Source organism: Dermatophagoides farinae, chromosome 3 (genome assembly GCF_024713945.1).
Source record: "Dermatophagoides farinae isolate YC_2012a chromosome 3, ASM2471394v1, whole genome shotgun sequence".
Taxonomy (NCBI): Eukaryota; Metazoa; Arthropoda; class Arachnida; order Sarcoptiformes; family Pyroglyphidae; genus Dermatophagoides; species Dermatophagoides farinae.
Genome location: NC_134679.1, coordinates 4,598,424 through 4,622,953, shown reverse-complemented (window position 1 = coordinate 4,622,953; position 24,530 = coordinate 4,598,424). Strand labels below are relative to the sequence as shown.

The 24,530-nt window shown below is 33.2% G+C and overlaps 8 protein-coding genes across 11 annotated transcripts; 4 read left to right on the top strand and 4 right to left on the bottom strand.

Annotated features, from left to right (window-relative positions):
* The first annotated feature begins 74 nt into the window (after positions 1-74).
* On the top strand, positions 75-1,833 carry Pdss2 (Decaprenyl diphosphate synthase subunit 2). The gene is made up of 2 exons (XM_047057603.2): positions 75-680; positions 741-1,833. The coding sequence occupies exons 1-2, from the start codon at positions 373-375 to the stop codon at positions 1,645-1,647; spliced, it is 1,215 nt and encodes a 404-aa protein (XP_046913559.1). The 5' UTR covers positions 75-372; the 3' UTR covers positions 1,648-1,833.
* Positions 1,834-5,734: 3,901 nt separating this feature from the next.
* Positions 5,735-7,293, top strand: LOC124494808 (uncharacterized). The gene is made up of 3 exons (XM_075729103.1): positions 5,735-5,943; positions 6,079-6,148; positions 6,217-7,293. The coding sequence occupies exons 1-3, from the start codon at positions 5,735-5,737 to the stop codon at positions 7,291-7,293; spliced, it is 1,356 nt and encodes a 451-aa protein (XP_075585218.1).
* Positions 7,294-7,527: 234 nt separating this feature from the next.
* Positions 7,528-8,610, top strand: LOC124494564 (uncharacterized). The gene is made up of 2 exons (XM_047057752.2): positions 7,528-8,066; positions 8,119-8,610. The coding sequence occupies exons 1-2, from the start codon at positions 7,607-7,609 to the stop codon at positions 8,589-8,591; spliced, it is 933 nt and encodes a 310-aa protein (XP_046913708.1). The 5' UTR covers positions 7,528-7,606; the 3' UTR covers positions 8,592-8,610.
* LOC124494566 (uncharacterized) lies at positions 8,578-12,830 on the bottom strand. Its single transcript, XM_047057755.2, has 2 exons — positions 9,392-12,830; positions 8,578-9,329 (listed from the first exon to the last, which is right to left on the bottom strand). The coding sequence occupies exons 1-2, from the start codon at positions 12,740-12,742 to the stop codon at positions 8,994-8,996; spliced, it is 3,687 nt and encodes a 1,228-aa protein (XP_046913711.2). The 5' UTR covers positions 12,743-12,830; the 3' UTR covers positions 8,578-8,993.
* Positions 12,825-13,363, bottom strand: LOC124494565 (protein LLP homolog). The gene has a single exon (XM_047057753.2). The coding sequence runs from the start codon at positions 13,254-13,256 to the stop codon at positions 12,903-12,905; it is 354 nt and encodes a 117-aa protein (XP_046913709.1). The 5' UTR covers positions 13,257-13,363; the 3' UTR covers positions 12,825-12,902.
* Positions 13,364-13,469: 106 nt separating this feature from the next.
* On the bottom strand, positions 13,470-14,517 carry LOC124495240 (V-type proton ATPase subunit D). Its single transcript, XM_047058578.2, has one exon. The coding sequence runs from the start codon at positions 14,407-14,409 to the stop codon at positions 13,660-13,662; it is 750 nt and encodes a 249-aa protein (XP_046914534.1). The 5' UTR covers positions 14,410-14,517; the 3' UTR covers positions 13,470-13,659.
* A 30-nt stretch (positions 14,518-14,547) lies between these two features.
* On the top strand, positions 14,548-16,319 carry LOC124494976 (chitinase domain-containing protein 1). Its single transcript, XM_047058274.2, has 4 exons — positions 14,548-14,976; positions 15,042-15,203; positions 15,266-16,041; positions 16,109-16,319. The coding sequence occupies exons 1-4, from the start codon at positions 14,824-14,826 to the stop codon at positions 16,248-16,250; spliced, it is 1,233 nt and encodes a 410-aa protein (XP_046914230.2). The 5' UTR covers positions 14,548-14,823; the 3' UTR covers positions 16,251-16,319.
* Positions 16,306-23,309, bottom strand: AGO1 (protein argonaute-1). Of its 4 annotated transcripts, none has more exons than XM_075729349.1 (9): positions 22,574-23,226; positions 22,414-22,519; positions 21,197-22,014; positions 19,901-21,062; positions 19,048-19,833; positions 18,402-18,982; positions 18,197-18,341; positions 18,066-18,138; positions 16,306-18,009 (listed from the first exon to the last, which is right to left on the bottom strand). In XM_075729349.1, the coding sequence occupies exons 3-9, from the start codon at positions 21,216-21,218 to the stop codon at positions 18,004-18,006; spliced, it is 2,775 nt and encodes a 924-aa protein (XP_075585464.1). In that variant the 5' UTR covers positions 21,219-22,014; positions 22,414-22,519; positions 22,574-23,226; the 3' UTR covers positions 16,306-18,003. The 4 variants fall into 4 exon arrangements, with proteins under 4 accessions (XP_075585464.1, XP_075585462.1, XP_075585461.1 ...); XM_075729347.1 differs by having other exon boundaries at positions 18,070-18,138; positions 22,574-23,225; XM_075729346.1 differs by having other exon boundaries at positions 18,070-18,138; positions 21,197-22,519; positions 22,574-23,309.
* Positions 23,310-24,530: the final 1,221 nt, after the last annotated feature.

The following is a 24,530-nucleotide window of genomic DNA, read 5'->3' as shown; positions in this document are numbered from 1 at the left end:
AAAAAAAGAGAGAAAGAGATAGAGAGAGAGAGAGAAATGTGAATTGTCGTCTGACAGGTTACCGATGTTCTTGCATACTGGTCATTCGACTTAACCGACTTACCGGCCAATCAAAAATAACAAAAATAAAAATTTGTTTGTTACCTAGTGACCTATTTGGACACACACACACACATTTATTAGTCTATTTATTGTGTGTCCGTTATATACACTCTCTTTTCAATGTAAATGTTGAAAAAAAACTTTAACTAAAATTCGGTTCGATTGACATACAACAACATATACTTAATTATTAAAATTTGATTGGAATTTTTGTTTGTATGTAAATCACTTCATTGAATTCGAATTTTTGGCTTTTTGTCTTCATCAATAATGCAATCAATTCGTTCATCGCTACTGGTCAAATTGGCTACAACGAAATTTACATCATTTCGAAATGTACATCTATCTATTGCCACGTCGATGTCTAGACGGCATCAACAACAAGTAGAGAAAGAAATTCCCATCAGTTCCAGATTGGATCAAACATTATCTAATGCAAAACGAATATTGACAAAAGGCGATCAAAATGATCAAACACAACCAAATCTACAGAATTTAATCGCTGAAGAAGTGATGGTCATAACGCAAATTCTACAGAAATTAGTTGGCACCAATTATTCACTTTCGGAAATACAAAAGTAAGTGAACTTTTATAAAAAAAAATGTTGTTTTTCAATTTTTCACATTATATTTGATAGATTATATGAGAATGAATCATCTTCCGATCATTTTATACGGGGTTTGATTGTTCTATTGATTTCAAAGGCAGCTTTATCATCCAACAATGGAATACAATTGGAACAGAAAGATATTTCAACAATACAATGGCGTCTAGCTAAAATAGTTGAAATGATACATATGGCAGTACTTATACATCGACAGGTACGAAACGTTGCATTTAATACATTGGATTCTGGATCCATTGAAACACAACTTAATCTGAGTAATAAAATTTCCGTTCTGTATGGCGATTTTCTCTGGGCTAAAGCATGGAAAGAATTGGCCGATATGGGAAATATTGAAGTTATTGATATGATGGTATCGGTTTTGGTCAACACTTCTACCGGACAATTTCTTGCCGAAGTTGAATCGCTTGATTTGAGCCGAAAAATGAACGTTGATTATTGGTTAGAGAAAAATTTCCTTCTAAATGCCTGTTTACCTGCATTCGGCTGCCGATCAACACTTAAATTGGTTGGTTTCGATGAACAATTGCAGAAAAAGGCGTATGATTTTGGCCAGAATTTTGGCTTTTTTAACAAAGCATATCAGGAGATCAAATGGTTCGACAATAATGGCAATTATGAAGAGCCAATCAATAGTTATTCATTGGATCTATGTTCATTACCGGTTATAATGCATTCCATTGAATCTGGCCGATCATTTGATCGAATGATTCAAAAGAATGCATTCAAAAAACAATCCGGTGAATTTATTATGAATCAACAAGAATTTATTGACATCATACGTAAAGGTAATGGTCTGCGACAATCACGATCAATTTTGGAAAATTTTCGACAAAAATCCTTACGAACGTTGGAAGTATTTCCAGAATCTGAAGCAAAAGGGCAAATAAAATCCATATTGGAAACAATGGAACCATGATTGATAAGCGAAACATATTCGAAACATTGAAAATTGAAATCTAATTTGAGCAGCAACAAAAAAAAAATTCGTTGGTGATTACGAACCAGCGTACTATAATGAATATTTTATCAAATGGAATTAATGTTTTTTTTTCTTGTCTATTATTCTCATAGAATCTTGTTTGTGTCCAAATTATAAATGTTCTTTGTTGTATGGTATGTTTTATTTTGCATATAAAAATCGTTCGATAAAAAATTCACATATTACAATCGGTGACCATTGTAGCAGATTTACCGCAGTATCGTTCGATGATGATCATGATTATTTATGTCTCTCGGTGGATTTTTCTGTTTCAAGAATCGAATTGTGACGTGTCAACACGCAATTCCGAACCAAAAAACAGAAGAAAAAAAATATTCTCTAACCACCTTTATAGGTTTTGATGATGATTCTAGTTTATAACATATACCAGCCACACTACACTTGGGACAATTGATATTTTCATGACTGTTATTCATACAAATTGTGGTTGTCTCAAAGGATTCATCAATAAATCGATCAAACAAAAATAGATTTAAAAAAAACTACTAGCACAATTCTTTTCGGATGGTTTTTTTTCAATTATCTTGATTTGACTTTAATTGATCGATTGATGTTGATGATGATGATGATGATCAAGCAATCAAAAATTTCTGAAATTTGTTTTGAAATTTCATTTTTAAAAATTATAAAAACTTTCATTTTCATTATGGACATCAATATTTTGATTTGCTAACGTTTGATTGATGAAGCCCGAACTGTTACTCTCTCATGTAAAATTGGACAGTTTGTTGCTATCAAAACAAGTCGGAAACAAAGAAAATTGAATTCTCTGAATGAATGAAAAACACTTAATTTGTCCCAAGTGGTTCATATTGACGGATCCTATGGTCTATTATTTTTGTTGTTGTTGTTGTTGATGATGATTTGACTTGCTGTGCTAAACCAAACACAATGATGAGCGTTGGTATTCTCCACCTGCCATGACTATAACGATGATGATGATGACTATGGTGGCCAACTACTAAAACCACAATTACAGAGGTTTTTTTTCTCATTTCCACGGTTAGACCGGTCGGCCGCATCGAGAACAATTGTCACGCAATTTATTAGGTTGGTCAATCTTGTTTTCGAATAACATTAAGTTTTGAAATGATTAACAAAAAAAAAAAATAAAATAAAATAAAAATAAAAAAATAGAATTCGGCTTCCTGCAGCTGCTATATGAATGACCAAACAATTTCGAATTCCGGGATGCATGTTTTTAAGATGCCAAAAACGAATAAGAAAAAAAAATTGTCAATATTCAATACGATTGAGTGAATAAAGTGTATTCGATTACAATCACCAGAGAAATGAATGAAATAAAAATTTCTCATATTGATAAACAAATAAAAATGACAATTTTTTTTTGCAAACAACATCAAAATCTGATGGATCAAATTTTTAACCCGCGAGACCCAAACTGATCGGTTTATGTTATTTTGCACACAAACAACCGTGAGAACCCAATCAACAACAACGACGGGAAGAAAAAAAAATGTCATAAATGACTTAATAACTGTACTTTACGGTGGTATAAAAAGTGTCTGAATGGCTCAAATCGAACGAAACGATCTCATCGAAGCCAGATCCTAGACTCGATGCCGGTCGCGTGTGAGTGAGAAAAAGAGAGAGAGGTGAGAGCATGGAACTGGGACAAATATACGTGTTTGAAGTGATCCAAATGGTTCAGCTCTAATTGTACAAATCGAGCATGAATAGAATAGAAGCGGTTTGACTATGGGAACAAAATGAAAGCCATTTTCCCACTGTGATATTTGGTTCTCGATTATTGGCTATTGGACCATGTGTGTGTGTGTGAATGTGTATTTACATTAGCATCCCAAGCCTAATCAATAATCGACTAATTCCTGTGTGGCATAAAAGTTGTCCATCAATTTTTTTTTGATCTACAATGATTTTTATTAATTTAAAAATTCATTTCAATGAGAAGACTTGGACTTTAAATTTCAATTTCGCTAATAAAAAAAAAAATTTTATTATTCAATTAACAGAAAAAAGAGCAAAACTTTTTTTCACCTCTAACCAATGAACCAGGTATGATGTCACCACACCAAACAAACAAACAAAAATTGGCATTTCAATCATTATATTAGTGTGAGCGTGTATGTCGCGTGTCTAAAGCTATTTAGTATGACTATATGACCACAGGACAGGAAATGCAGCTGAAAAGACTGGCAGCGGAAGAAGACAACCTCTCTTTCTTTATAGCTTTTTGTTATTGTCAAATTAGAAAAGAATTATTCTTAATTTAAAATTAATTTTAAAATTTCGATAGCTCATCACGACTAACGGACACTTGACAATTACAATTTGATCCAGTCCGAAAATAGGTTTCGATTCATAAATGATGACGATGACCTTGATTAAGATGACACGTGCCATTTACATGTTGTGTTCGTATTTATCATTATGGCTAGGAAAATACCAGAAAAAAGAAATACCCAAATTCGGTAAACTTCACAAATTATGGTTCTTAGAACTGCAAATGTTATGAAGGAATCGAAAAATGGGATTTTCCCACGATTTATTTTATGATGACGATGATGATGAAATATTCTACCCCCGATAAAAATTACATCAAAAAAATTCGAATAAAATGGTTCGGAAATATTCGTGGGAAACAAAGGGCGGTCCATTCGAAACGTAATAGACCGGCCCACATGCTATATGTTTCCACCAATTGGTTGAGCATAGAGCAATTGGAACCACCCTGTAAATTTGAAATGAAACAGTTTCAGGGCAACAGCCGCATCCACACACCAGATTCAAACATACATACATATGAAGGTCTAGCTTCCGACCGCGTGTCATATACAGGCGGCCAGCAACAGTAAGCGTGTGTCCAAACATTTACATTTTAAGAATCATACACAATCACCAATCGTCGATTCATTTGATCAAGTGACTTGCATACGTTCGGTCACGTGTTCTTCATATATTATTCTCCCTGAACGTTGAAAAAAACTTGGCGTATTTTTTCAGTCTAAGAAAAACTGGTCCATCATTCAAATTATGTATCCACAGCCACAACATTATGGACATCATCAAACACAAGTCTATCCATTGACTATGATGATGGCGAATCCGGTTGTTACTGCTCAGCATTATAATAATTCGACGATACCACCCTCGACAGCAAGCTCATCTTCTTTCAGTGGTAATTTTTCCATGATGAACGATTCCGAACAGCCAACATATACAACATTAGTTCCACCACCACAACAACTAGCATCATCGGGAATTAAACTTCGTGGGATAGATGGTTGTGGTAATGGCGATGATTCAATGGCTACAACATCAACGGATGAAGAATTGGAAACAATAAGCCATAGTAGCAGTCATAAGAGGTAAGCGGTATTTTTTATATTATTTTCTTTTCTCTCGAACTAAGGGATCCGCCTCTGGTTGTATTACACACATCAAACACGTGACACATTGTCGTGCCCGTGAATAGTTCCATGTAGCCAGAGGAAGTCTTGGAACACAAACACACATCACATATACACATTCATATTGAGCTCACGCTGGTCGCATGTCAGTCTCGTGTCCAGTCTTGCGCCCGAACAGTTGCCTTTAGTCGATATCTTTGGTTTTAATATTGCTTAGTTGGTCGATATGTCGGTGGTGATGTTGCAATCCTGATGATTAAGTCTTTAAGATTGACTTAGCACTTTTTCTCTGATCGTGTCCGGCCGTGTGTTTGACACATTGTTAGTGTATACATGTGCGGGTGTGTGTGTGTGTTTGTCTGTGACAAATCATTTATTCTTTTAGATCTTTTAAAAGTATAAAGTTGGCGTGTGTCGGATCATCATCCGTACGTCTGTCCAGCAGGCGTACGGCGTTTCCTTGAAGACGTATTGTGTAACAACTCTCACGTGTCGATACTCTAATTGCTGTGTATCATCTGCTTTGTTTGTATTTACAATAAAAAAAATTTGTTTGTTAGTATCATTAGTGTGTGTGTTTTGATAGTTTCGGTAGTTATCAGGTGATGGACATGTGGCGTAAAAACGCTCAAACGACAAATTCAAATCATCATCATCAGCATCACCATAGCCATGATCATAATCATCATCACCAACAACAGCAGCAACAAGCGAGCCATCATGTACAAAGCATGGCAAATAATCACCTTACCCACCCACATCATCAACCACAACAACATCATTCATCAAATTCATTTACACAACCTAATGACAAGTTTAGGTCAGTTCAGGGATTATACAATACACAAACAGGAAGACAGGTGTAAAAAAAACAAAAATGACGTTAATTTTGAATAGTTGATTTTGTCGTATTTTTTCTTTACATTAATGAATGATTTTTATTTTGTAATTTCAGCATACAAATGGGCGATGCAAATAGCCTGGATAGTAATTGTCATTTGATGAGCCGAAAAAAACGACGAGGCGTAAGTGTTTTAATATTCAACATTTGTTGGCGACTATTTCTCATTGTTCCGGTTTTTTATATTGATAGATGATTGAAAAACGTCGACGAGATCGTATCAATAATTCATTACATGAATTGAAACGTCTAGTACCTGCTGCATTCGAAAAACAAGGTTCAGCCAAATTGGAAAAGGCCGAAATTCTTCAGATGACTGTCGATCATTTAAGGATGCTACATTCGAAAGGATTCGATGCATTTTCATTTGATCCGCATAAATTTGCCACCGATTATCATATCATTGGATTTCGTGAATGTGCGGCCGAATGTGCACGTTATCTTGTCGTACATGAAGGATTGGATTTTCAGGATCCACTTCGACTTCGTTTAATCAGTCATCTTCAATGTTATTCCGCACAGCGTGAAATTAGCCTCAAATCTAGTACCGGATGGAATCCAAGTTTGTTCACAACACCTATGAATAATTCGGCACAACCGTCTTCATCAGCTACATCAACATCGACCAGCTCGACATTGGCAGCATCAACAACTTCAGCTACGATCACGAATAGTAGCAGTACATTTCATTCATCATCATCGTCATCAACAACGACTAATACAACTTCTCAGGCACCTAATTCCGGTTGTAGCGATTCAAATAATAACATGCAAACATCCATGCCATCCTCATATCAACAAACATCCAACGTCAAATCCGATTCTAATCCATCTAATACACAACATTCCTCATATAGCACTGGTTATTATGGACAATATGATACCACTGGAAAATTGGATCAGATAAATGGCATTAGTTCAATGTCTTGTAATAATACCGGAATTAAATCACCAATGTCACCTGCATTCACGACATTGAATTATCCAGGTGCTTCTTCAGCCACCGTAGCCATTCCTAATTCCCCATCGACAACGACCAATTCGTATTCATATTCATATCCGGCTGCTGGTGTGGGCGGTTCATATTTTGCACCAACAGCTACTGCTGCCAGTTATATGACAACAATGATGCCTGGTGCAGCATCTATGGCTGTTGCTTCCGGTAGCAATCAACCTGGCATTCCAGGCCAAACTGGACAATCAAATGGACAAACAAATGTGAATTCAGTTAAACACTATCGTCCATGGGGCACCGAATTGGCATATTGATATAAAAAAAAATGATCTTGATGCTCAATAATCTAGTCAATTTATTTATTCATTTATTTATTTCACAAATTTACCTTTATGATAATGTTTGTATTATAAGATAAAAAAGAAATTTTGATTCTATTTATTTTTGTACAAAAAAAAAAAAAATCTATGGAATAATAACAATAATAAATAAATTTTAAAATTCCATGTCATGTCCTTTATGAAAGGATTCTAATATTCCATGCATGCATGCTCTCATTGATGCAGCGTGTTTACACATTGATTTAAATTTTTGTTTTTTAAATTTATTTTGTTCTTGAATGATAAAATGTCACCAACTTGTGATAAATCGACAATGCCAAATAAGATATTATTGGATGAAGTTAAAAAATTGAATGATTATTTCAGGGATCTAATCAATCAAATTCCAGCGAAAATTTTTTTCAACAAAAACGAACAAATTCTTCAAACAATCGAAAATGCAAAGAGAAAAAAATTTTCAAACAATTCTGATCTATCGAACAAATCAAAACATAAACGAATCAAATTAGATCCTAGTAATCAGAAAAGTGTTTCAGATGTTGCACAGGAATTCGTTGAACAAAAAGAAAGTGATGGAAAAATTAATGAATTGCGTAAAAAATTGGCAAAACGAATTAAAGAACTTCGTGAATCGAGAACTGGTGGCAAAAATGATCAGAAAACAAGCCCTACAATAATGGATAATGACGATAATAAATCAGAAACTATATCGAATAAAAATATGCCAAAAATATTCAATAAAAAAGGTAGGGAATGATTTCAATCGAATTTTTAAGCAATATTACTTTATTTTTTCAGGCAACTTGGTATTCTCAAAATTTGATCTCACCTCACAGGTGGATTTGGCTGCCGAACGTGAAATTAACAAAGATCGAGAAAATAGAAAACAAAGTGGCAAATCTTCATTACAAGGATTATTGCTGAAAGCAAAAAAAGACGAGCAAAAAATTTCTCAATTACAAGTCACCGATTCGAGGGCCGCTGATCGATTTAAAAAAGAAAAAATATGGCAAACAGTGCTGGAAAAAAGTGAAGGCAACAAAGTTCGTGATGATCCACAATTGCTTAAAAAATCATTGAAAAAACAACAAAAAATGAAGTCCAAAAGAAATAAAAAATGGACCGAACGAAAAGAATCGATAGAAAATCTAAAACAACGCCGACAAAATCAACGACAACGAATGTTGGAAGAGCGAAAAAATAAACATAAAGAAAGACGCTTGAAACGTTTTCAAAAGAACCGAAAACTTAAAAATAAGACAAATGAATAAAATGATAAATTTAATTTCATTCCAATTTAATTGATTTATATGTATTTAACTTCATTATTGAATATGAGACAATAATAATGATTATCGTAGTAATAATGGTGACTGGAATGCCCAGCAAGAGATGAAATGAAATTTTAGCTGGAAAAAATCGTGCGATAATATGATTTTCATACAATAGAGGTACAAGGATGATCCATAGACTATAATAGATCAATATGGATGATGTAATGAACAAAATAGTGATTCCAAGTGGCCGATCATAGCCAGCTAAAATCATTTTTTCGGTTGTGAATTTGAATATATTTGATGATGTATTCATGAAATTTCATTTGATTAAAGAGCACATTGCAAAAAGTTGGAGTCATTCATACAATCCGTTTTTTGTATTTTTCAAAAACCATTTTACACCCTCCTGGGAAATGTTCGATTTGAACAGTTATACAAATGTGTTTTCAATTTGTCATTTGTTGACATTTCGATTGATCGTATTAGTTTATGATATTTTTGCATTTGAGTTTTGAGATGTTCATCGTCAACGTAATTGTTTTTAGAAAATTTAAGCTTCAAAGGAGAATCATCTGCCAATAAAGCTCGATACAAATGATGGATAAGAAAACAGTATAAAACCGATTGTTCAGGCGATTGAAAACTTTCGGATAATAATGTTTTGAGATAAACTTCCAATGTTTCCAGATTGGTTTCAATTGGATTCAATAATAATTGAATAGGCATCAGCAACTAAAAATGAAAACGGATAGGATGAAAAATTGAAAGTACATAAGTAAAAAAAAATCTCATACCTCATCGAATTTAAAATAAGACATTTTAACCGAAAATGAATATTCTGATAAAAAATGACAACGGAAATAATTTGAGCAATTTGGTTTAAAATAAACAAAAAGATAATTGCAAAATATTTGATTATAGTATGATGAATTAACAAATTGATCGGCAAACATATTGAACAAATCGATTATGGTACCCATTCCGGAAGGTAAGCTATCTTCATTCGAACATTGAACTGGTGAATCGGATTCAATAAATCGAACGAAAAATCGCCGTAATATTTGATCAATTTGATTGTCAAAAAAATAATCTTCATTGATCAAAAATGTTGTGCAAAGAATTTCAAACATTAACGTTTTGGTGACATGAATTTTTTTGCGAAAATGTTCATTGAAATTGTGTTCAAGATGTTCAATAAACAATAAATGAGATATTAATTCTTCCAATTCTATTTTGGATTTTTCCTCATTATTTTGATTTTTTTTATTGAAAATGATTTTCACTTGTGTCAATAATGGATCGAAAAGCCAATAACGATGATCGAATTGAGAATAATTTTCATAAGTTTTTCTTATCATTTTAAAATCTAAATTATCAGCATCATAATAAAATGATTGATTGAATAGACATTTCTGCAATAATTCTTGTTTGATTTGATTATTATTCATAACGTTTATCATGAGAGCAAAATTCAATATGGATCTGGAGAATTTTCGGTCATTATCATTGAGATCACAATCAATTGAACGGATAGCTTCGCCTGTAACAAGACATGCCTGTGCCACAATATTGATTTCGATTAGATCGAAAATATTAGATGAAAATGTTCCATCAATATTGGCCGTAACAAGATCAATGTAATCGAACAAATAACCAAATGTTTTTACCGGAAATTTTCGCAAGATATTTACATCAGCTGTCCATGCAATTCGAATTAAACTTTGCAATAAACAGATAGCCGAATCATGGCGAAATAAAGGCACGCTATCAAATCCTTTTAGATAGATTGAACCATATGATGGTAGATTTGGTGAATCGCGAACATGACCACAGATTTCTCGTTTTGTTGTATTTGAATTTTTTTGACAAGAATTGATCAATTTCGAAACAAATCGATGATTATTGCCTAGCAATTTTTCCAATGTTAATTTGATGAATTGATTATCGAGTTTTAAATGTTTGATGATGAACTCAACGAGAACCAATATGCAGAGGCTACAATCGAAACCAGGAACGATTGTTTCATTATGGATGACGATGAACCATTTCATTGCAATATCATACAGATCGAAACAATATTGATTAGCATAATCATCTGGACAATCCAGTAGTTCATGATACATCTTAATCAATAGAATTAAAGATGATGCAAATTTAAAATCGAATGTTTTCATAGCCGAATCTAATGATGATGGTTCTGTTGGTGTCAATCGTCGACAATAGCCCAATGTTTTCAATAAAAATGGACACATTTCAAAAAAATTTTGCTTCACCATTTTCATTAGTTTATGTTCTTGATTCTGTTCACAAAAAGATAATAATTTGATCCACAATCTTAAAGCTTCAATGCTGACAATCGGTACAACTTTTTGAAAATTATTAACATCGCCAGCTACAAAATCTTCTGGAACTAAAAGAAAAAAGAAATTTATCGAATCAATAACCGCTATTCTATCCAATACATCAAACAATCGTCGTAAAGTGATGGGCAATTTATTTTGGATAGATGTAATGCAACAACGAAATAATTTGAAAATTTTGACATTCGCACCATTAATCTCAGACAATGATTGTTGCCTATGAAGATTCAAATTCATTGCAATAGCATCAATTAAATCAAAACAGTGAATAATTTTCTCCGAAGATTCAGGTGAATGTCGTGCAAATCGAATCAATATGTCAAAAATATCTTCTCGAAATGGTCCATCTGATGATTCATTAGTCAGTTGATTATTGAGCAAATAGGCAAACCGTTGTAATATGGATGTTCGATTCAATAGACAGCCGATAATATCATAGAAAAGATATTGTTTATCGGAAAATGACTCATCATCATTTTCATGGATTTCTACATTAGTTGGTTTCAGATTCAAGTCAATTTGATGGCCATGATGAAGAAAATCTTCGAATATTATATAACCACGATCAAGAAATACTTCATCATAGATGGTATTACATATCAATGCTTTAAGGGTTTGTATGGCTGATTTCCATACAGTATCGGCCGTTTCATCCAAACATGTTCGAACGATTAAAACGAGTGGAGATTCTTTTAATAAATATTCGACCAGGTTCATATTGAAACAGGAATCATAAAAACCTTGATAGGCTTTTGTAACGATTTTTTCGAATACTTTTAATCCAATTTGTTTCTGTGAAGAAAATGAACTTTGCAAGTAGGTGAACAATTCGTTGATTGTATAGCCCGGACGTTCAGGTTCATCGCCATGATGATGAAGGCCTTGATGTATGGTATCACTTTCTTCTTCATGTCCATCGGTAAGAAGAATGCCTTCAAAATCGAACCGTGCAGCAAAGGAATCGGGATTTTTCGATTTTTGATTATGTTCTTGGCTATTCTCACCTGAATGTAGATCGCCAATCCATTCAAGTTTTTCTTTTTCAATTACATCCATGTGTATATATTTACCGGCTTTAATTTCTGCCATTTTGATAGGAATTTTTTCAGCAATGTCTTCGACAGTCTTTATCGCTTCTTCATTATCGTTGGTTTTTGCTTCAATGATGGGTTCGGCAGTCTTTGGTAAACTTGATCGATATGAAAATTTTTTACTTTTTAAAAATTCTACAGTTTTTGAACTCAATTTTTTCATTATTTCGTTTCGAAGCTTTTCAATATCATCCGAGCTCATATCATCCAGCAGTTTTTGATTTTCTCGTTTAATTTCTGAAATATCTTTTTGCCAATTTTTTGAACCAAGACCAATCCCAGTGACTATCGAATCTGGTCCAGACGAGTTCTCATCTTTATTCTCATATGTTGATTTATGCACCTGTTTCGAACATCTTTGAGCATATAAACTTAATGTACGAGAAGATTTTACAGATGAATCAACAAAGGATTTATTGTCAAGAAACAGACAAGGAGCCTCAGGAAATCCACTATGATTAGCTTCATCATCAATATGTTTATCAATCGAAGTTGGATCATAATTTCTTTCGATAATTTTAAATTCTAGCTCAACAATATCATGATTATCTTTCAGATTTTTCTTCTCGTCATCATTTTGATCGACAGATTCTGTCTTGTTTGTTTCGATCTTTTGGTTTTGAGCTAGAAATTTATTCTGTTGACGAAGAAGATCATCTTCGTTTTCACAAACGTTTGGTCGTTTAACAAACATTGTTTATTTTGTTGAATTCAAATTCTCACGAGTTCAAATTCGATGATAACAAAATCGCAATGACCGTTCATGAATAAAGTGATTAGAATTCAAGAATGTTTTATTATTATTTTTTTTATTGTTCGTATAAATCATAAGATTATATTACAAAAATAAAAATCTAAACTTTGGATCTTTTTTTCTTCAATTTTTTCACCAACGTTTTTTGTCGCTTTAATCGACGTCCATTCATCCAGTCAGGATATTGTCCGAATTTGTTTAGCAAAGTTTTCTTATCACGTTCATTTTGATCAGTTTCCATTGAAATGTAATCAGAATTTTGGTTCGGGTTTTCGTCCACATCTATTTGGAATTTTTTTACAGCAATCGCTTGCATTTCTTCTTGTGCTTGTTTTTCATTCTGTTCGGATTTCTTTACCATTTCAACCAAACGTTTCAATTCTTTTTGTCCATATCGAACACGTTTAATGGCACGCATTTTTCGTTTCTGTTTACTACGAATACTTTTGGCCATTTTGTTTTGATTTAAAATAAATCAAAAACGATGATGTTAGAATAAAATAAAAATAAACAATTTAAAAAATTGAAATCAATGAAAACTCAAAAACACGTGGAAATCATCTGTTCATAAAGTACGTCCATTCAGGATAATTTTAAATTTGAATTCAGTTTCATTTTGATTTGAAGGTAAAAATCATTGTTAATCAATCGAGCCCCGACAATCGTTATAAACACACAAACAATGCAAAAATTTTATTTTTAGCTCGACAACTAAGAAAAAAGTAATACTGACCAACTAAAGCAATCAATAGTGGAAGATTAAAAAACCAAGAACATATTTGGATAATAAATACAATAATACAATACTCAGTATTTAGAATAAACAAACAATAATAACCTGGAAATTATGCAAATTATCAGAAAAGCAAATCTTCGTCATGTTCATCTTCGAGAATATTGGCGGGTTCCTTAAATTGATCACCCATTTTATCTTTCAATAAACGAATTTCAGCTTCATGAGCTGCTCGAATTTTTTTCTTTTTTTCCTGTATCTTTTTTAGACGATAAAATTCTTCTCGTTCCATTTCGTCCAATTCCGAAATAATATAATTGATCGTTCGATCGAAACGAGGGATGACAACATATTCCAATGCATTCACACGTCGATTTGTTATCTTGATTACTTCGTCCAATGTAATGAAACTAGTTTGTAATGACGCCAATTCAACCAATAGTTTAATCGCGTTGGCATAGTTTTTCTTGATTTTCGTCAATTGTTGTCCACCACGAGCCAAGCCAGCAAATTCATTTGCATCGCTACTATTTTGAAAAGTTTCAAAAATTGGTAGATTCACTCCGGCAACATTATCTTTTTTACATCGAACTTTGAACTGTGCGTTCGTTACATTCTGCAGGATGATGTGATTAAAATCACTACCGACAGTGAATTTAGCTTCGGCCAAGCTGAAAGATGCTTCACGCATTACATTTCCCATCAGATTTTTTGCTTCGATGATTTTTTTCAATATACTTCGGAATCGAATTTGTAATGCATCGGCTTTTTTCTTCAGTAAAGAATGACCTTTTTGTGCTCCTTTCAAACGACCTTTCATCGTTGTTAGGGCCATTCGTGATGGAAAAATATTAATACGATCTTTGGAGCTCATTTTGTTCTTTTAATTGTCATAAATGACAAATTTTTTTTTACTCGAACAGCCAAAAAATAAACAAAAAAGATGAGCCTTTTAATGATCAAGTTTATCTATTTCTACTAAAATAGTCTTAAATGTTTAAATAGGTAATTATTAATTTTTTTAGATATATATTGGATTTATTTAAATTCGTCTATTATTATTATTATTATTATTATTATTTATCGATTATTGATCGTTAAAACTCATTGAATCTGTTTGCAATATATAATAAATGAGAATCGTACTGTTGTTATGACACCAGGTCGTTTGTTATTTGATTGTCATTGAAAGAAACTTGAGAACTGGAAACAACAAATAGAACAAAATTATCAATATTGATAATTGGTTCAATAATTAAAGTATCGTTGAATTATTTATGCTGTAGCCATGATAATCCATTGGCTACGTGGTGATAAACACATGGTTTCCGAAAGTAACCGATCATTTATTCTATTGTCTTTGTTATTGTTAATAATTACACCCAGATTCGGACAATCAACATTAAGCCGATCTGATCGTCGCCCCTCAAAAACACATCAGGTATTTCCGATTTTTCTCAAAAAAGACATTATTGATGATGTTGAATATTTCTAATTTATCGGCAGCCAATTGAACCAAATCCACCAGTACTGGAGACTGTACAGGAACGATCATTGGTCGTTTCGAATGTCAAACCAAAAGATATTATACGCGAACATCAATCCTATAGTCTTAATGGACGACAAACAAAAAATTTCAACGGAACCGTTCTGGCCTACGTGACGCCTGTATGTATTGTTTTTTAATCTTTTGATTCAATCCGTTTAAAAAAATCTATCTGATTTCACAGTGGAATTCACATGGTTACGATATTGCTAAATTGTTTGCGCAAAAATTCACTCATATTTCACCCGTATGGCTTCAAGCCCGATTGAATAAAGAGGAAAATGATATTATTGTCGAAGGAAAACATGATATTGATTATGGATGGATGCAAGAATTACGCACTGAAAACGATCGAATCAAAATTGTACCACGTGTTCTTTTTGAACGGATGACCCATTCACAGTATTTACAATTGATCACCGATTCTTCATTAGCACGACAAATTGGTCGACATTTAGCAGATCTTGCACGAAAATATGAATTCGATGGTTATGTGATAGAGATATGGCGGGCATATGCCGGTCAACATCGATTAGATCTTGCACGAATGTTTGAATGGATTACTGACGCGCTGTCGCTATCAAATCTTGAGCTTCATATTGCCGTCCCACCTCCCATTTATTATGGCGATTCTCTTAGCACATTCCAAAAAGATGACATTGAACGTCTAGCACCATATATTCAGGGATTTTCCGTTATGACATATGATTATTCTGATCCATCAAGACCGGGTCCTAATAGTCCACTGAATTGGATACAAAAATGTATTCGACTTTTAGCACCAAAAGATACAAGTCCAGTACTAAAAAAAATTCTAATCGGATTAAATTTCTATGGTAATGATTATTCAATCACTGGTGGAGGACCAATTCTTGGCACACGATACATAGAAATTTTGAACAAACACCGACCAAAAATTCTCTGGGATGAATCATCAGCTGAACATTATTTTGAATACAAGTAAGTTGTCATTGTTTTTTTTTTTTGAATTAAACATTTTTTAATTTAATAATGAAAAAATGTACAGAGAATCTTCTGGTCGTAATCGTGTATTTTATCCGACTTTATATTCCATACGAAAACGTATCGAATTGGCAATAAAAATGGGCACCGGATTATCCATATGGGAACTCGGTCAAGGATTAGATTATTTCTATGATATTCTATGAATCTTGTTGTATGCACATTGAAAATAGTAACATAAAAATTCATCAAAATAAAAAATGAAATGAAAAATATTTTTATTCGTTTTCAATTATTATAATTATCGAATAAGGTGCTGAAATTTTAGATTAAAATAATTAATATTTTGAATGTTCTTGATAAGGATAGAGAAAATATCCATTGTTTGGAACAATTGTATGTAATCGTGTATCTGTGTTGTGTGTGTGTGTGTGTATGTGGCTTCCGTTATTTTTCTGAACTTTTTAAAATCATTTTATTATAGATTGTTTGAGACAGACAATCAAATGTCTTTGTGCATGAGTGGTATGTTTATTCATGTGTGTGTGTGTGTGTGTGTATGCATGTATACCGGAAAGATATGGATCATAGATATACACAAATCCGAAATCTTCGACAACAAAATTCGAAACAATAATTCAGGTCGACTTATTTGTGTCCCTGGTCTATCTCTGGTTAGAATCGATGACTTAAGAACAACTTTTATGATATGCGATGATTTCATTGATTCGAATCATGGTGGTCGAAAAAAATGGCATATGAATTATCTATGAAATATATATATCTTCTCAATAAACACAAACACAAATGTAAATGGCAAAATTGATGTTCTTGATTAGAATAAGAAAAAAAAATTCAAATAACTTTGATAGCTCAATAAAAAGAAACAATGATGATGTAAAAATTAGTTATAATGAGATTTGGGAAAAACAAGAGCATGTTGTGTCAGAGCGTGAATTGTTTGGGTAATAATGAACAGAAGATCAATGAAATTATTATTGTCAAACATGATAAATAATTGAAGATTTTAAAACACAAGACAAGATGAAAAATTTATTTGTAGCGAATAAGTGGACGTAAAAAAAATTGACTAAATGCATCTACTTAAAAATATTTAAATGTAACATGTGTGTCGACGAGTGTGTTATTGTTCTGGACGATTGATTGATTGAAAAAAAAAATTCGGACAGCAAAAATTTGAAAGATATGAGGAAAGCCAATATTTTTTTTTGTTGTATGTAATTGATTGCAGAATCAGATATTATCCTTATCATCAGAAGTTGATAAAATATGAATTATGAGGATATAAGTAAATTATTGAAAATTCATCAGATGAAAAATCAGCATCAAGAATATTATATATGATACGTAGTGAGGTTAGATTTTCGTCAATGACAGAAAATTCATCCAATAATTATCATTTTAAATTAAACAATTAAAAATTGTTGATTTTTCTTTTTGACTCATTTCGAAATAGTATTCATTTCCTTCTTTATGGAGCACGGACGGTGGTGGTTGTGGACTGGTGTTTGATGTCTGATTAGATGAATGCGAAAATAAAGACGATTGTGTTCATGCTTGCATGCATAGATTTGATGAGATTCGTAAGCAAATAAAATATTTTATATATAGCTGCTTTGTTTTCTACAAATGTGATGACCATTAATAGGTAGGTGTGTGTGTGTGTGCAGGGCACGGTTGTAGTGGTTGTCAAATGTGAAATGAAGATATGATAGTGAATATAATGTTTGATGGTCATGATGATTAGAAAAAATTAATATTTTCGGTTCTTTCGGATTTTAATTCTGGTCATTATTAAGTATTCGCCAATTATCTTTAGTTAAAATCGTTCAAGCGAAATACATGACTTTGAATGAATTTGGGTGTAATGCTATTGATCGTGACATTGCAGCTGTTGTACGTTCATCGAAATTCGTTCCAGGATGATGACTTGTACCTTCACCACTGAATGTAATGAAAAAAAAATAAATTTTTAAAAATCAATGAATTAAAAAGTACACATACGTAGGATTATGTGGTTCATTTTCGGAAAATGATGTTGAAGTATTGGATTCAATTTCAGCTTGACTTAATCTACATGTGTAAATGAGAAAGTAAAAAAATGATTACCAATAACAAATCAATTACTCACCTATCGATTTCTTTTAAATCGACCAGATGATAACGAGCACGGAATGCAACTAAATGAGCATAATAGGCCGGAGCTGGAATCGATACCGAACGTGTACATCGTACATATGTATGACAAAGTTGATAAGTCAGCAATTGAATTTCATCTGAAAAAAAATTTGAATACATCATTATAAAAATATAATGGACAATGTGAAATGACTAACCAGCAGAAAAATCATTATCATCCCATAGTACATGATAATGTGAAGGGCGACTTGTGCCCTGAATACCGGCATGCGAACATAAATAAAAATCAAATTCTGTAGGATGAGTAATTCCAACATCAACAGTGGTACCAGCTGGAATGTTGCCACTTCTGCCAATTTGTTCTTTTTCTTTGGCGCAGAATAACCGTGTATGGTGACGTTTTTGTGTAACAATAAATGTAATGCCAGGACGATAATCTTCTTCAAGTTGGACACATGCCTTACGTATGGCGATCAATTCATGGGTTAATACTTGTTGAAATTGGCCTTCGCTTACACCATCACGATACAATATTATACGATATGGTTTGAATCGTGTAGTTCGATAGAACTGTAAAAGCAGTTCGCGTACCATTGTGCTGAGATCTTGAATGACATCTTGGCGATGCTGTTGTACACGAACAGTTGCTGCATAACGACTTGGATGGCCATCCATTGAACCGACAACAGCCGCAATGGATGGTTTTTTAGTATCGCCTGCTGGTGGATGTGTTACATCTGCGCCTAAGAATATCACAGGCTCATTGAACACCTTCGGTCTATTGAATATGAATGATGAAAAAGATTAATTTTAAACAAAAAATGGATACAAATCATCATTTACCTTATGTTGGGCACAAGGATATTGTTGATACCACCCAATTTGACATTAATCTTCAAACATAAATTCGATAATGTTTGTGGCGATGTTTTAGTAACATTTTTTGTCTGAACACATTGTGTAGCGATACCTAATACGGTATCACCAACACGTTTAACTTCAGCATAGACGGGTGTTTTTCCTGGCAATACGCATACAACCAATTGTAGGCCAACATATGTTTGTTTTAAATAACGGAACATTGGTTCCACTTGATCAGCACCGGTAGCATATTTGCAGAAACATGGCTGCCCAATGATAGGCATACCAGCATCGTTAGAAATTTTTTGCAAACTTTGAGTAAAAGAACGCAATGCATCTTCACGGCACATTCGTTGTGGCGTGAAACAAGCGATAGCCCATACACGAATTTCAACGCCAATATGAAATTGTTTATTACGCATATCCCATACACCAAAAGCTGGTATAGCTTGTTGTTTTGTACGCCCACCATATTGAATTTTTGGTGCAGGTAGTACTCGTCCTTTTACTTCCATCATCATATTCGATATGCTTAAACCAAATTCGCGTACATATGGATCATTATTAAAATCGGCTTTCTGAACGAGATTATTAATCTCTCGTTCACGATCGGGTGCAGAACGGGCCGTAGCTTTGATCATTGTTGATGTTTGCATATCGGTCAATTTTTTGATACATCGTTGACCAGGTACAATATTACACACTTCTAATGGAAGATAGGTATGTTTGTGCTCTTGGCCAACTTGAAGACAAGGCAAATTTGGATATCTAAGTGCGAAAAATATATGATGATGAATTAAAATAAAAACAAATATAAATAAAAAAATAAGTTTACCTCAATTTCATTTTATATTTATCCAGAAAATATTTGGCCACAGTACATTCGATTGTTTGACCATTTTCAAGTTGCAATGGGAAAGACTGTAGCTGTGCAGGACGTCGGGTAACATTACATACCCGATATTTTCGTCGCATAGTACCACAATGAGTGATTTCAATTTTAAGACCTTTGATCTCTTTGGTAAATTTTACACGAAATGAATCAGACAAATTTTTACGACATTGTTCATAATCACGCAAATCCAATACTTCCATTAGGAAATCGACCACTGGTTGCGCTTTATAAAATGCAGTCGCTGATACATCGATATTCAATGACATTTTCCATTGTGATGGACGTACTGATTGATGGAAACCAAACCAAACTTCACGGCCACCACCCAAAGGATGGAAATAACCATCGGGTGATGAGAAAAACGAACGTCCAACCGGTGTATATGTCATCGATGGCAAATGACGCATGACAACATCCAATGCTTGTATCGAATCCTGTGGCATTGTACGAGCATTACCTTCGAGAGCTTCTTCAAGCAAATCAAGATTCACTTTGGACACGTATTTGATTGCAACGCGAAACACTCGATCCTTTCCTTCACCAGGTAGTGTTACTTCCAATTCAATTTTGTCACGACCAATAGGCAAATCATCACGCGTGTAAATATTTTTTCGACCATCAAAAACGGGCTTTATGTTGCCAAATATTTTGTTGTATGCTTGGACCATTATCTCGATAATTTCTCTGTTGATTTTTCTTGGACATTTTTCCGGTGTAATGGTCACATCATAATGATGGAGAAAACCACGCGGCATAGTTATCTGGAAATGATTTGCTCTTAAATGGATAGGAAATCCATAATGGCCATAATCAGGTCGCCGTGGTGAGATAAATCTTGGTCCAGAATAGCCAGGATCACCTACTGCACTGCTACCACTACCACCGGAACTACCGTTCCCTCCACCACCTGCTTGTAGACCACTCGTTGATGGAACAACCGAACTTCCTGGTGCAACACTACCAATTGGACCGGATGTACCCCCTCCACCATTACCACCGGTACCGGCTGACCCAACGACCAATGATCCAGTAAATTGGCCATGTTGACCGATTGTTGTTGGCTGCATTTGTGGTAGTGGAGCTTTTCCCCTATTATTAGGAGCTAAACAAAGAAAATTGGATGATAGAAAACAACATGTAAAGAAAATTTTATTCCTCGGTGTTATTATATAGAGAGAGAGAGAGAAAACGTATTTCTGTTCAAAATTTTGAAGAATATAGTTTTAGTTTGCTTACGTTGTGTTCCCATTGGAAACATGTTGGGCACAATTGTCTGTTTTGGGTGCTGCTGAATTTGGTTTGATAATAATGGCGGCGAGTATGTTGATGTTGACGATGATGACGAGCTCGAGCCAATTGGTGGTGGCGGCAGTGGCTGTGATGGTGGTGGTCCTCCGGTGGCAACAGCAGCAATCGATGGCGACAATCCGGTTATAGCAGCAGCAGCGGCACAAGCAGCCGATGGTATCGATGTAGAAAAAATATCGTCAAAGACGACTGCACTCGTCGATATACCGTTTAAATGTGCGAAAGCCGTGTTGAATGATTTTTGTTGAAACGTACGGATTTAATCCGGAATTATAAAAGTTGATACAATTATTTGTGAACAAAAACAAGAATGCTTCTTTAAGAATCACATATAATTCTTTTTGTCTGGACAATCAAAGCAAGCACTGATTAATTTTATCAACAATTTTTTTTATGTATCAGATGATTCAATTGTTTCACAAATGAAAGGGAATGAAAATCGAAATTAAATTCAAATAGATGGAATTGTGTAAATTCTATATATATATAGACATGCAAAAAGAAAGAGAATATTCTAGGTATTTTTTTTTATTTGTGGATTAGATTATCGTCGTAATATTCGGTTATAAAAAGTCGATGAGATTATGATGAATGTATTCAATGTGGAAATAAATGGATGATGGTAAATAAAATCAGAGCATCTATATTTATGATTCGTAGGTTCGATTTTGACTTAGAACGATTGATTGATTCGACGATATTAGGTTATTCATGATTGTGAAAAGGGGAAGACTTGATTTATTTTTCTGAAAAAGACCAGAACAAACAAAAAATCATTCAATAAAAAGAAAGAAATAAACTAGACCAGTTAAAAACGTAGACAATAAAAATTCGAAAGTTGTGTCTATCTTTGGCAATTTATTCTACTATAGTTTGAAAAATTCTTATTTCGGATTTGATTATCGATTAGACATTAATATGTTTGATTGGTTGACGACTTGTAATTTATGAATGTTGTGTTATTTGACTAAATATTCGTATTTTTTTTTTGGCCAAGAATTAGAGGGAAAGGGCACAATAAACAATAATTGATGTTTAATCGGTGTATAATTATTTGTGTTTTAGTGTGGATGATTTGACGATTTGACTATTGAAATTCCGACAAAAAGAAAACAAAATTGATTCTTCAAGTCACACAAACCAACCCAACAACAAATTAACTAAAGCACACACGTACACACACACAAAATTGTCGTAAAGTGGTGATTTGATCGTTGGGATTAATAATTAAAATGAGGCTTGATACAATCCCTATGAAAATAAATGTATAAATAGGATTTCATCCATCATAATACACCCACATACCTCAAACACAATTACACACACACAAAGATCCATTTATATGGAACACACACACACACAAAAAATATAGTCGAGCCCGAGTAAACAAAATAGGAAAATTTAGTCGCTTCAATGATGATGATAATGATGATCTTGAATAAAACATTCAATTATCAATAAGTGAATGTGGTTGTTTAATTTTTTTCTAAATAAAAAGTCAACGTAACAAATACTGGGCCCAAAGGCTCAATTTTTTTTTATTTTATTTTATGTTGATATATTTTGGCCAGATGAAACAAAAATTTTGATGACACAACGACAATACAATAATCAGCCATACACACACACACACACACACACAAAAACCACACTTGAATCCACTCAAATTTACAACCAGGAATTATTGTTCCTGTACAACACAATACTCACACATACAAACAGCATTGATCTGGTTGTGTTGTTGTTGGCTGTATAGTTTTTTTTTTTTTTGGATAGCCCATAGTGATATGTAAAAAGTTCGAGCTGTGCTGCAGCTCATACAATTGGTTTGTTCATTTCAATTTCATTAGTTGTATACGATTGATGATGATGATGATGAGCATGAAGTCTTCTTAAGAGAAAAAATCAAAATTTTTTCACCAATGAAAGATGGTGGCGCCCCTTTCCAAATGAAAATTTACAAATATGACGCCTAGTTTTTTTTTTGTCTTTCCAAATATATTCAAAATGTATTAACAAAAAAAAAAAAAAAATGAGCAAAAAAAATCTAACGACAAAGCCAAGCAGCATATACAAATATATATATAGTTAGCTATATATAAATAAAAGTGGCAGTGGCAATGGCAATAGTTATGCTGCTACTTTTTCACACGCTAATAAAATATTGATGATGAGAGTAGCACAGCAATTGATCAAGTGGTTGTGAATCCATTTTATTAATGAATCAAAATGGCCGCCATTTTTTTTTTTTTACTTTTAAATGTGCTACTTCTATGAATCTTGGTTTATAATGAGCATGCGTATTTATTTCAACATTAATAATGCTACTATCAAATAAATTAAACAAAAAAAAAATCAACAAGAATAGTAACGGCAAAGAAATCAATAGAGAAAAAAAAAATAGTTGTGTTACCAAAATTTGACATAGTGAATTTTTATATAACAAAAAAAAATACCCAACCCGACAAACACCCCTCGTTTTAAATTAAAGCCAGTTTTGATTTTTCACATTGTATAATTCCATTGGATGTCAATGTGAACATGAATCACAAACACAATATATTAGTCACTTGGATTTCACGTTCCATGGAATTCGTCGTCAAAAATCAAGGCTATAGCTAAAAAAAAAAAAAATCTAACCTGTGTATAAAAGAAAATTGAAATCGAATGTCGGACCTCTCTTAACTCTTGAAAATACAAATTAGAGTTCCTACAATCATCATGCATGATGATCAAGGCCAGATTTATGTTTCAAGGATTTTTTTTTCTAGGTATACACAACGCACATTCACATCTGGTTGTTTTTTTTCCCATTTTACTATTTCTTAAACATTATTGATCAAACCAACCAAGCATCCGGTCAATATAGTTTTGGGTTTGTTTTTGAAACATATTCAAGGCTATTCAAAAATCTATTGATAAGTCATATGTGTCTATGACCCAATTTTTCTTTCCATTCTTTCCTTTCTGGTCACATGAAAGTGAAAAAAAAAATTTATTATTCAAACTTTCAAATAGTTGAAGACAATCTTCGAAAGATGTCGCTACTGACACAAAAAGACGTATGTCATTTTTTTTTTTTTTGATTTCCGTTTTAAAAAGTGTAAAATTTTATAATTCGAATGTATATTTTTTGGCAGATTATTGTCCAAAAATCCATTATCAATTGATTGCATCGAAAACGAATCACAACATTCAACAACGTCAACAACAACAACAACATTCAATCAAAATCAATCGGGTAAATAAAAAAAAAACGCTA

Bases quoted from the DNA above. Each gene is read 5' to 3' on its own strand.
- LOC124494566 (XM_047057755.2), bottom strand. From the start codon at position 12,742: ATGTTTGTTAAACGACCAAACGTTTGTGAAAACGAAGATGATCTTCTT. The intron at 9,330-9,391 runs GTATGAGATTTT...TTTCATTTTTAG, and splicing joins CTTATTTTAAATTCGATGAG to TTGCTGATGCCTATTCAATT.
- LOC124494976 (XM_047058274.2), top strand. From the start codon at position 14,824: ATGATAATCCATTGGCTACGTGGTGATAAACACATGGTTTCCGAAAGT. The intron at 14,977-15,041 runs GTATTTCCGATT...ATTTATCGGCAG, and splicing joins GCCCCTCAAAAACACATCAG to CCAATTGAACCAAATCCACC. The intron at 16,042-16,108 runs GTAAGTTGTCAT...AAAAATGTACAG, and splicing joins GAACATTATTTTGAATACAA to AGAATCTTCTGGTCGTAATC.
- LOC124494808 (XM_075729103.1), top strand. From the start codon at position 5,735: ATGTGGCGTAAAAACGCTCAAACGACAAATTCAAATCATCATCATCAG. The intron at 5,944-6,078 runs GTCAGTTCAGGG...TTGTAATTTCAG, and splicing joins CAACCTAATGACAAGTTTAG to CATACAAATGGGCGATGCAA. The intron at 6,149-6,216 runs GTAAGTGTTTTA...TTATATTGATAG, and splicing joins GCCGAAAAAAACGACGAGGC to ATGATTGAAAAACGTCGACG.
- LOC124495240 (XM_047058578.2), bottom strand. From the start codon at position 14,409: ATGAGCTCCAAAGATCGTATTAATATTTTTCCATCACGAATGGCCCTA.
- LOC124494565 (XM_047057753.2), bottom strand. From the start codon at position 13,256: ATGGCCAAAAGTATTCGTAGTAAACAGAAACGAAAAATGCGTGCCATT.
- Pdss2 (XM_047057603.2), top strand. From the start codon at position 373: ATGCAATCAATTCGTTCATCGCTACTGGTCAAATTGGCTACAACGAAA. The intron at 681-740 runs GTAAGTGAACTT...TATATTTGATAG, and splicing joins TCACTTTCGGAAATACAAAA to ATTATATGAGAATGAATCAT.
- LOC124494564 (XM_047057752.2), top strand. From the start codon at position 7,607: ATGTCACCAACTTGTGATAAATCGACAATGCCAAATAAGATATTATTG. The intron at 8,067-8,118 runs GTAGGGAATGAT...TTATTTTTTCAG, and splicing joins AAAAATATTCAATAAAAAAG to GCAACTTGGTATTCTCAAAA.
- AGO1 (XM_075729346.1), bottom strand. From the start codon at position 21,218: ATGTTTCCAATGGGAACACAAC. The intron at 21,063-21,196 runs GTAAGCAAACTA...TTCTTTGTTTAG, and splicing joins GTTTCCAATGGGAACACAAC to CTCCTAATAATAGGGGAAAA. The intron at 19,834-19,900 runs GTAAACTTATTT...TTTCGCACTTAG, and splicing joins AAATATAAAATGAAATTGAG to ATATCCAAATTTGCCTTGTC.